This window comes from Eretmochelys imbricata, chromosome 2 (genome assembly GCF_965152235.1).
Source record: "Eretmochelys imbricata isolate rEreImb1 chromosome 2, rEreImb1.hap1, whole genome shotgun sequence".
Classification (NCBI taxonomy): domain Eukaryota; kingdom Metazoa; phylum Chordata; order Testudines; family Cheloniidae; genus Eretmochelys; species Eretmochelys imbricata.
The window spans coordinates 49,427,046-49,439,473 of record NC_135573.1 but is presented as its reverse complement, the minus strand read 5'-3'; the positions used below and the strand labels follow the sequence as shown (position 1 = coordinate 49,439,473).

The 12,428-nt window shown below is 39.4% G+C and overlaps 1 protein-coding gene across 1 annotated transcript in view; it reads left to right on the top strand.

Moving 5' to 3' along the window:
- Positions 1-12,428, top strand: part of RALYL (RALY RNA binding protein like) — a 308,298-nt gene that overhangs the window by 220,807 nt on the left and 75,063 nt on the right. The window contains exon 2 of the mRNA XM_077810076.1: positions 6,935-7,010. Within this exon, the coding sequence (XP_077666202.1) occupies positions 6,935-7,010 (76 nt within the window). The remainder of the gene's footprint in view (positions 1-6,934; positions 7,011-12,428) is intronic.

Here is a 12,428-nt window from a genome sequence, read left to right as displayed (position 1 = left end):
TACACTTTCCTTTCTCTTGTTCCTAATGTATTTTAAGAATGTCTTCTTAATGCTTTTTATGTCCCTGGCTAGGTGTAACTCATTTTGTGCCTTAGCCTCTCATTTTGTCCCTACATGTTTGTGCTATTCTATTGTACTCCTCCCCAGCAATTTGTCCACGTTTCCACTTTTTGTAGGATTCTTTTTGATTTTCAGATCATTAAAGAGCTCCTGATGGAGCTAATGGCCTCTTACTCATCTTCCTATCTTAGCTTCACATCAGGATAGTGTGCAGTTGTGCCTTTAATATTGTATTCTTGAGAAACTGCCAGCTCTCCAGATCTCCTTTTTCTCTTAGTTTTTCTTCCCATGAGACCTTACCTACCATTCTTAGTCTGTTAAAGTCTGCTTTTTTGAAGTTCATTGCCCTTCTGCTGCTCGCACTCTTTCCTTTCTTTAGAATCATGAAATCTGTCACTTCCATTTTGACCTGAATTGCTTTCCACTTCAGATTCACTACCAGTTCCTCCCTGTTAGTCAGAATTGAGACTAAAATGGCTGTCCCTCTCAATATTTCCTCCACTTTCTTAAACAAAAAGTTGCCCTGATATCTTTCAAGAACTTATTCGAAAATTTGTGTTTTGCTGTATTACTTTTCCAGCAGACGTCTGGGTAGTTAAAATTCCCCATTACTACCAGGCCTTGTGTTTTGGATGTTTCTTTTATATGTTCCACAAATGCCTCATCCACCTCCATTTCCTGATCGGGTGGTCTATAATAGACCCCTAGCATGACATCATCCTTATTTTTTACCTCTTTTATCTTAACCCAGAGTCTTTTAACTGGTCTGCCTTTCACCTCCTTCTGGATTTCAGAACAAGTGTATCTGTTCTTGATGTATAATGCAACTTCTCTTCCCCTTTTATCCTGCCTGTCCTGAACAAGTGATATCCCTCCATACCAGTGGTTCTCAACTGTGGTGCACCACTTCTTCAGGTAAAGCCCCTGACGCGCTGGGCTGGTTTGTTTACCTGCTGCGTCCGCAGTTTTGGCCGATCGCGGCTCCCACTGGCCACAGTTCGCCGCTCCAAGTCAATGGGCGCTGCGGGAAAAGCGAGGGCCGAGGGATGTTCTGGCCATCGAAGGGTCAGTCCTCGGGCTGGTTTTGTTTAATATCTTCGTTAATGATCTGGAGGATGGTGTGGATTGCACCCTCAGCAAGTTTGCAGATGACACTAAACTGGGAGGAGAGGTAAATACGCTGAAGGGTAGGGATAGTATACAGAGGGCCCTAAACAAATTAGAGGATTGGGCCAAAAGAAATCTGATGAGATTCAACAAGGACAAGTGCAGAGTCCTGCACTTAGGACGGAAGAATCCCATGCACCGCTACAGACTAGGGACCGAATGGCTAGGCAGCAGTTCTGCAGAAATGGACCTAGGGGTTACAGTGGATGAGAAGTTGGATATGAGTCAACAGTGTGCCCTTGTTGCCAAGAAGGCCAATGGCATTTTGGGATGTATAAGTACGGGCATTGCCAGCAGATTGAGGGACGTGATCATTCCCCTCTATTCGACATTGGTGAGTCCTCATCTGGAGTACTGCATCCAGTTTTGGGCCCCACAATACAAGAAGGATGTGGAAAAATTGGAAAGAGTCCAGCGGAGGGCAGCAAAAATGATTAGGGGTCTGGAACACATGACTTATGAGGAGAGGCTGAGAGAACTGGGATTATTTAGTCTGCAGAAGAGAAGAATGAGGGGGGATTTGATAGCTGCTTTCAACTACCTGAAAGGGGGTTCCAAAGAGGATGGCTCTAGACTGTTCTCAGTGGTAGCAGATGATAGAACGAGAACTAATGGTCTCAAGTTGCAGTGGGGGAGGTTTAGGTTGGATATTAGGAAAAACTTTTTCACTCGGAGGGTGGTGAAACACTGGAATGCGTTACCTAAGGAGGTGGTGGAATCTTCTTCCTTAGAAGTTTTTAAGATCAGGCTTGACAAAGCCCTGGCTGGGATGATTTAGTTGGGGATTGGTCCTGCTTTGAGCAGGGGGTTAGACTAAATGACCTCCTGAGGTCCCTTCCAACCCTGATATTCTATGATTCTATGATTCTATGCTCTTCCCCTTCTTGACCAGGTGGACCTCATCTCTTCCCATCAGACTCTCTTCCCAGAACAGCATCCCATGGTTGAGGAAGCCAAATCCCTCCCATCGACACTATCTGTGCATCCATGCACTCACCTCCAGGATACATGTCACCCTGCCTGGGCCATTGTCCTCAGCTTGGAGGATGGACAGTAACACAGCCTTGGCCCCTTACTCCTCCTTCCCTGATTCCAGAATCCTGTAGTCACTGCTGATCTGCTGAGAGTCATACCTCGGTATCATTAGTGCCCACACGGATGTGAAGCATGGGCCTAGTGGTCAGAGGGATGGATGCTCCTCAGAAACATTTTTGTAATGTCTCAGCTGCAGGCTTCAGGTAGACAGGTAGACTTCTCAGGCATCCTGTCAGGTCAGCAGTTTTTTCAGTTGCGGTCTTGTAGACACCAGTCAGTCGATCATATGTGTAATGATGACATATTTGTATTTCATCGAATTCAAGATGTTTCATAGATTTTACTGTCCCTTGCATGTGACCTGCCCTTACAATTTTCAATAAAAATGTTCTTTTTAAACTGATATTAGCTGAGAATATTAATATATAGATGTGCATATGTATATATATATTATTTATTTAGATTGTCAACTCTGTGGGGCAGATAGCATTGTTTTGTTCTGCGTTTGTACAGCGCCTAACACAATGGGGTCCTGGTCCATGACTGAGGCTTTTAGGCATTATCTTAATAAAAATAAGAATATGTGACAACAGTTAGTGAATTTCAACTGTCAATTTTCTTTTGAGACACAAGGTGATATCTTTGGTTGGATCATCTTCTGTTTCGTGAGAGAGGCAATCTTTCAAGCTGACACAGAGTTTTTCTTCAGGTCAGGGAAATATACTCAGCGTCACAGTTAAAAACAGGGTGGAACAGGTTGTTTAGCATAAGGAGTTAACACACATTTCAAGGGACATTTAAGGCAGACAGTTAAACTGATTGAAAAGAAAACCAATAACAGAAATAATAAATGGAAAAGCCCCATGGATGTGTCTTTTCTTCAAAATATTCCCTGTATTAAAAAGCAATTCTCACTATTGATATTGATACCATAATGCAATTCAGTTTTTCCAGGTAGTGCCTTTAGGGATTTATTTGCACCTGATGGTATCTTAACTGAGTCTGAGCAGCTTTCCTGCTGTGTTTTCTGATAATGTTATTTTTCTGACAGTATTTGGTTAAAACAAAAACATTCATCTGTATTGGATGAATTTGTACAACTTTATGAATGTAGGTCTATAATTAAATCACAAAGATAACACTGCTCTGTACCCAAAGGGTAAGGAAAAAAGATCTGAGAATTCTTTAGTGTTCAAAGTGACCTTGGTCAAAATTCTGGAAAAATAAATACATAAACCAATAAAAAAAAGAGGATGATAGACATGAGAAATATATGGGAATTAATGCTGCGACCTTAAATGTTTTTCAAAAGCAGATTATAAACATTGCATTTTTTCCCCAAAATTTGACTGAGTTTTAGGAAGAGATGGTGAAAGTCAGCAAAGTCAATGACCTAAAGCTGTCATATTAAAATAGCATGGAAGGGTTTAATTATAGTAAAGGTCATAGGATGAAATTTCCATTCCAATTCTAATACTCAGTTTTCCAGGAGGTAAATGGAAGTCCAACCCAGGTAACAATGGTTCTCAATCACTTCCTGCAAAAGGGCCATGTGCACCCAGGAGGTGGGGATAAAGGGGACAGCTGGAGCATGGCCACGCAAACTTTGGTTCTGCTTCTCCCCTCCCAATGCTTCACCAGGAAGCACCCCGGACTCAGGCTCTTCTCCCTCCCACCCAATCCCTCATCTTGAGGTGGCAGGTCTCCTGCTCTCAGCCCCAGGGTGGCAGCAACAGCATAGAAGTAAGAGTGGCAATGGGGTGCTAAGGCTGCTATGAAAAGTGATGACAAATATTTCCTTACTTCTGCACTGCTGCACCGTTACTTCTAAGTCTGCTGTGAAAAGTGGTATTGACAAATATCCCTTTTCACATTGCCTCCCTCCTGTGCTGCTGCTGGCGTGTGCTGCCTTCAGAGCTGTGGGGCAGTATATGTACTTGTGGGGGAGACGGTGCACATAAATGACTACTGACACAAAGAAGAGGGGCCTGATCAAATAAGTACGAGAACCACTGATTTAGTGTAATGCCAATTCCAACACAGCACCGTTACTTGAAACTAGATCAGGCTGAAATTTTTCATGTGGAAATTTTTTCCAACCAAACTGATTTTTTTTTTCCCCTTTCTGAGAAACTGTCAGTTCCAGACAAAAAAATATTAGTTTTTCTATTGCAGATCTTGAAATGAAAATTTTCATTTTAAATCAATATTTTAAAATGAAACAGTATTTAAAGTAAAAATTTATTTAAAATATTCATTTTGATGAGAAATTATTGAAATGGTATGAAACATCCCATGGGCAATCCAATATTTTTCAACTAAAAATTTTCAAATAAAGATTTTTCATTCACAATTTAGTCTTCTGAGCAGCTTACTCTGAAACAAAACAAATTTCTGTGTGGGAAGCAAGTCAAAGATATAAAGAGATTTATTTTAACTGTTGAATTTACCAAGGAAAGTTTGATGCCTAAGACTTTCTGGGCTATGTGCCAGAGATCAAGTCTGCTCTCTCTACAGGTGGTCTTCCCACACTACTGCTTTCCACTCTGCTGTCCTCTAATCTGAAGCAAAGTCCTTATCAGGACAATAAGAAAAGGAGTATTTGTGGCACCTTAGAGACTAAAAAATCAGGACAATGTTAGTCCTTGAAAGCTTTCAGAGTAGCAGCCGTGTTAATCTGTATCCACAAAAAGAAAAGGAGGACTTGTGGCACCTTAGAGACTAACAAATTTATTTGAGCATAAGCTTTTGTGAGCTACAGCTCACTTCATCGGATGCATTCAGTGGAAAATACAGTGGGGAGATTTATATACACAGAGAACATGAAACAATGGGTGTTACCATACACACTGTAAGAAGAGTGATCAGGTAAGGTGAGCTATTACCAGCAGGAGAGCGGAGAGGAGGGAGAGGGGAGAAACCTTTTGTAGTGATAATCAAGGTGGGCCATTTCCAGCAGTTGACAAGAATGTCTGAGGAACAGCCGGGGGGGAGGGGGTGGAAACATGGGGAAATAGTTTTACTTTGTGTAATGACCCATCCACTCCCAGTCTTTATTCAAGCCTATGTTAATTGTATCCAGTTTGCAAATTAATTCCAATTCAGCAGTCTCTCGTTGGAGTCTGGTTTTGAAGATTTTTTGTTGAAGGATTTGTCACTTTGTCACTTCAGTGTAAAACTGCTGTAACTCCACTGACTTTGTTGGCATTATTCCTGATTTATATTGGCGTAAATACCAGGTGAATTAGTCCCAGTATGTATAACGGTGTCACAAAATTTCTTTGCTGAGGTGAAAGGGTTACTTCTCCACATGGCTTCCACAGTATAGACACTATGATGTCCAATTTCCTGGCAAAATACCTTATTTATATAAGATAGCCCAAACTGCTTTCTGTTTAAAGCAGAGTTAAAGGCTCTGTGCATGAAATTGCAGGAGCCTTCTATTTCCACAGCTGTTGTGTAAGTATGGGTATAACCATTTTAGTCAGAGCACTCCCAACAGAATAGGCTGTGATTTTTCCTTCATTGGTAACTGTCACTAGAACTAAAAATGGATTTATGAACATCTTCTATTGTGCCCTCATCAGATTAGCTCTGTCCTTGTTTACGACTCCCAGGAAGGGCAAAGAGAGTACAGTAAATAGATCCAGGGTGGGTAATGACTTCTCACATGTCAGACATTAGAATATTTTCAGGATCACTGTACACTCTTGGGGTAAGGGAATGGAGATACACTATGAAGTATACAAGGCTTCTAGCATTTCACTGAAATGCACAGAGGATGTCTGAGAAAGTAACTGTTTAGGATAAAATTATATATGGAAATTACAATGTATTTCCTCCTTTGTCAATTACACACATTTAAAACAATAAAGTACATTTTATGAAGATAACTTGCCCTCAGAACTTTCTCTACTTCCTCTAAAGGGTTGTGTTTGGGAAAAGTAGTTTTACATTGCAGTTCAATTTATTTTTTGAGGAAGGCAGAGATTATGGCAGTTTGTGGACCAGATTGTGGTGCATAGGGACTAGTCAGAATCACACCTTGTGTTCCCTGAGTAAAAGATCCATTTCAAGCTAGCACCACAAAAGTATTTGTTTAACTCTAAAAGGCACACCAGGAGGTGGGGGACATGGACCCATTGCCATATTTAAATGCGAGAGCTGTGGTGACTGGTATACGGTGAGAGCTGCTGATGCTGCACTCCTTCAAACGTTGGCTTGATCTCAAGGAGGAATTCTGCCTGAGTCACCGTGGGCTCTCACAGCAGCATGTGACAGCTACTTTTCTGAACAATGGTGAAGTGACTCAAAAGCACTGTCTGTCTCTTTGTCTAATCTCTATTCAGATCATTTCCAGACCAGAGATACACTGTTAGCCTAAACTTAACAATATCTCCATAAACCACACCATTAATTTATCAAAAAATATGAATTCTATATATTATCCTTGACTGGTGTGTTGCTTAAACCCATAGGCAAGATAGCAAGATATTTTTTTAAAAGGACACTTTTATAGCATCAGCTTAAAAGCAGCTAAAACTTGATCAGAGTGTTAGGTCTACTTTCCTGTTCTATCTTTTATTATTTATTTTCACAGCATCTTGTGTGTGTGCAGACTCACTCTTAGCTGCTAAGCTTTGGCTTACGTATACCAAATGTTTGCTTTCAGATATCAACATGGCAGGAGAACCAAAACCATACAGACCAAAACCTGGAAACAAGCGGCCACTTTCAGCCCTTTACAGGTAGGTTGTTTATTACAATAGTTGGGAATTAGTTGCATTTTTATTGGGAAAATTATACCAGCCTGAAGGCCTTGTTCTTATTTTAAGAATATTTCTAACTAGGTGCCAGGATATAGCCCATATGACTTAAATGAAGTAGGTATTTTTCGCTGGGTAACTAGGGTGTTTGGTGCCACGTTACATCAAGGGGATGTTGAGTGGCAGAAATGTAAAGTCTTGTGGGAACCAAAAGTTTTAGAACATGAGAAAAGGGTGAAAACTGTGCTGTTAGATTTTATACTTCTTAATAGATTCACTCCAGAACAATTACCTTTGACTTCATAGGTTAAAGCTGCCCATTTAGTGTCTTTACTGAGCACTTCATTGACACAAACACAAGAAGCAGGTGAAAAAGCAGAATTCCTGCCTTACATGCACTGGCAAAAAAAGTACAAATAATACCCGGATTTGATAGGACAACAAAAGCCAAATGGCTTTTCTAATAAATAATCCCAGGAGGTGTTCAAATGCCTTTTCAGATCATCAGCGATGATTTTATGCAGATACAGAAAAGAAATAAAAAAACAAAAATCAGCATATTGGATGAAATCCTGGCCCCACTGATGTCAATGGGAAAACTATCATTGACTTCACTGGGGCTAGGATGTCACCCATTGCCTCTTCTAGAATTCACAGCCCATATCTTTTGTGTGCCAAGTAGAACAGGAAAAACATCTGCAGAGGAAATAAAATTATCTTCAAAATTGTATGAATGCATTACATACCCAGACAGCATTAAAATATTAACAAGCTATTTAACAAGTCATTTGTCAGTGTCAAACCTGCCCTGACCCCTGGGTATGTACTTGAGTGGCTAGCCTGAGCCACCAGCCATGGTACCCCAATGACACTGCTATTTTTAACATACTAGCTGGAGCAGAGCTAGCATGTGTCTGTCTACCCATGCTGGGAAGCACACTCCCATTTGCTGTATACATGTGTACTTAGTGTATTCCAGTGTAAGTGACGTGAGATTCAGATCCTCAGTCTGGAATTTGACCTTTCCCTCTAGATTGCTTTACTTTTAATACATTTAAACCAGATTCTTAAATTTAATGTATTTGGTAAGAGGTGTTTTATTTTGAGTGGGTGGGGGTATTTTGTTTGGTTGGGGCATTTTGGGGTAGTATTAGCAGTAATGGAAATGGCAGTGCTTGACAGAAAATCATTTTAAACATTTTAAAACACATTATTTAACAAAATTGTGTGTGTGCATGTGCGTGAGAAAGATAAAATTATATATTGATAGCTTAATAAACATGCTGGCCAACATGTTCAAAATAGACTATTGATTTTGGATGCTTCCATTTCGGAATGCTCAATTTGAAGACACCTTCAAGGGGTGAGACTTTCAGAAAATGCAGAGCACTTTCCTCCAAAACCAGGCTGCTTTAATGTGTTTCAAGTTGGACACCCAACAACTGAGGCAACCAAAGTCAGTAGTTATTTTGAAAAGTTTGGCTGCTGCTTTAATTTCAAAACTTTATGCTCCATTCTATGAATATGCTCTGAATTATTGTGACTACTAATGTTAGGGCCTTGTGAACATAAAAAGTATCACCCAGTTTAAATGCTAAGCATTATAAATTATCCTTTAGATCAAGTGGTGGAGGATTCTATGTTTAGAGCAGAAGGTTCTCAGTTTTTAATCACTACTGACAACTGAGTTCTGAAACTATGGTTTGGTGGTATACTCCTGTGTAGCCATGGAATTGTTATATCTTTGTGTTACTGTTTCAAAAAGTGGCTAACCTGAAGAACCTGTGTATCTAAATGCAACAAGTCATTCTGGCTTCTAGCATTTTATTCTGAAGGCTAAGACCTTTACTTTGGAGTGTATGTCTGTTGTGTTTAAAAGGTTAAAGTGAACTTTTCACTGACATGACAACCACTATTTTAAATGCATTATGAAACATTTGTAATGGTGGCCATCATTTTATCAAACTATTATGATGATATATTGTGTATATGGACAATGGTATCTCATTGGCTTTATTTTTTCCACTCAAGAAGTATTCATATGCAAAGTTTGAGAAACCTGTACATAAAAAGCAAACTGTATGTAGATGTTTCTGTAATTGTACTGTACATATTTTAATTTTTTCTCTAACAAGCTGTTATTCACTTTCAGACATATTTTCCACTTAATTCACTTCAGGTAATTGAGACAGGAGATAATAACCAGCAACCACAATAGTAGGCCAGTCAAGTGATTAAAAAAATTAATCGCAATTAATCGCACTGTTAATAATGGAATACCATTTATTTAAATATTTTTGGGTGTTTTCTACATTTTCAAATATATTGATTTCAATTACAACACAGTATACAAAGTGTACTGTGCTCACTTTAAATTTATTTTTGATTACAAGTATTTGCACTGTAAAAAATCCAAAAGAAATAGTGTTTTTCAGTTCACCTAATACAAGTACTGTAGTGCAATCTATTTATCATGAAAATTGAACTTACAAATGTAGAATTATGTACAAAAAACCTGCATTCAAAAATAAAACAATGTGAAATTTTAGAGCTTACAAGTCCCACTTCTTTTTCAGCCAATCGCTGAGACAAACCATTTGCAGGAGATAATGCTGCCCACTTCTTGTTTACAATGTCACCTGAAAGTGAGAACAGGTATTCTAATGGCACTGTTCTAGCCTGTATTGCAAGATATTTGTGTGCCAGATGCCCTAAAGATTCATATGTCCCTTCATGCTTCAACCACCATTCCAGAGGACACAAGTCCGTGCTGATGATGGGTTCTGCATGATAACAGTCCAAAGCAGTGCTCATCGACGCATGTTCATGTTCATTATCTGAGTTGGATGCCACCAGCAGAAGGTTGATTTTATGTTTTGATGGTTCGAGTTCTGTAGTTTCTGCATTGGAGTGTTGCTCTTTTAAGACTTCTGAAATCATGCTCCACACCTTGTCCCTCTCAGATTTTGGAAGGCACTTCATATTCTTAAACCCTAAATAAAGTGCTGTAGCTATCTTTAGAAATCTCACATCTCACATCTTCTTTGCATTTTGTCAAATCTGCAGTGAAAGTGTTCTTAAAATGAACAACATGTGCTGGGTCATCATCCGCAACTGCTAAAACATGAAATATATGGCAGAAGTGGGTAAAACAGAGCAGGGGACATACAATTCTCCCACAAGGAGTTCAGGCACAAATTTAATTAACACATTATTTTTTTAACGAGCATCATCAACATGGAAGCATGTCCTCTGGAATGATGGCTGAAGCATGAAGGGGCATATGAATGTTTAGCATATCTGGCAGGTAAATACCTTGCAATGCCGGCTACAAAAGTGCCATGCAAATGCCTGTTCTCACTTTCTGGTGACGTTGTAAATAAGAAGAGGGCATCATTCTCTCCTGTAAATGTAAACAAACTTGTTTGTCTTAGCGATTGGCTGAACAAGAAGTAGGACTGTGTGGACTTGTAGGCTCTGAAGTTTTACATTGTTTTGTTTTTGAGTGCAGTTATGTAACAAAAAAAGAATCTACATTTGTAAGTTGCATTTTCTCGACAAAGAGATTGCACTACAGTACTTGTATTAAGTGAATTGAAAAATGCTATTTCTTTTATCATTTTTACAGTGCAAATATTTGTAATAAAAATAATATGCACTTTGATTTCAGTTACAACGTAGAATGCAATATATATGAAAATGTAGAAAAACATCCAAAATATTTAATAAATTTCAATTGGTATTCTATTGTTTAACTGCAATTAATCGTGATTAATTTTTTTGAGTTAATCATGTGAGTTCACTGCGATTAGTTGACAGCCCTACTTAATAGTGATCATAAAGTCTTCCCAGTCAAGGAAATAACTAAATGGAAGGTTCCTAGAAATGGGTATGTGATCATTTTCTCTCACATGCACACTCACATCTGTATTTCTATATTTTGCCACACATCTGCTGCACTGAGTTGTCTATTTTTACACACTAACTATCTGGAACTATTGTCTGAGGAGGCCAAAGTTTAGGGGCCCTCGGTGAAATCCTGGCCCCACTGAAGACAATAGGAGTTTTGCCATTGACTTCAGTGGAGCCACTATTTCATCCTCTCTCTTCAAGAATACTTTATTTTCCTTCTCTGTAAGCATGCTTCCTTACAGGATGGCTGATTGAGGAGCTTAACTGTTCATCCATCTTCAGAAACAGCAATAACTGAGCTCTGATCAGCCAGCAAATATTTTAAGTAACATGAACTGCATTCCTCTAAGAGCTGAGATACAGTCTCTTCAATAAGAAAAGGAGTATTTGTGGCACCTTAGAGACTAACAAATTTATTTAGTCTCTCAGGTGCCACAAGTACTCCTTTTCTTTTTGTGGATACAGACTAACATGGCTGCTACTCTGAAACCAGTCTCTTCAATGGTTCTAACTACTGCTAGGTCAGGATATTATTTAGCACTGTTGAACCGCTAGCTCATTCCCTATTTCTCTCTTTGCTTCTGCTGCTCCCAGTACCTTAGTTATTTTTTACTACCTCTTTTTCTTTCTCAATCCTCTTTACATGTAATGTGTAATAACTTATCAAAAGTTTCCATTTTATGACACCCCTCTACATATGTATGCAGCAGCTCTTGTTGGTATTTTGAGAAGTGCTGTTTCCATTTGTGCTGAGTAAGTTGCAAGGGACAGACAGACTACCCACCTAGAAAGGCATTTGCTCAATCAGCTTTGAACTCTAGAACTAGACATCTGAGTTATATAGACACTATGCTGCTCGCTTCAAATGTGTCTCGTCAAAATATGCTGACAATTAAAATCTCACACGTTGGCTTGGTGAAGGACAAGTGATGAATGCAAATAACAGACAGTGCATGTCCTGTGGCTTTTATGAAGAGCACTTTCACAGTGAGTTATATATTCTCTCTTCTGCTGTTTTCTTTAGTTCTGCACTGTGGCTCATGATACCAGTTACAACTTATGAATTCACAGTATATCTAAAGGACAGAGACGAGCTGATAAATACTGTATGTTGCTGTTCAATGTAGAACACTCACAAATAAATAAACTCTAATAAATCTCAGCTTCCCACACTATATTGGACCTGGTCCTGCAGCCACTGGAGTTAATGGGAGTTTTGCCATGTACTTTAATGGGAGCAGAAATTAGCCCTTAGTTTCTAAGGGCCAGATCCTGCCTGCTTGTGGATGCACAGTTTGCTGGAGGAGGGAGTCTCCCCATGCTCCTTGCACAGTCAATATAGAAAACAGACAGAACTGTAGCCTTTTTGCTTCCTCCCTTTTCAAAGGGGCACACAGCAATGAGGGAGGTGAGCTCACGACTCCACACACTCCAGTTGTGCATGGGGAAGTAAATTTCACCTTACCTAGGAGTGGCTGCCTTAGCTCC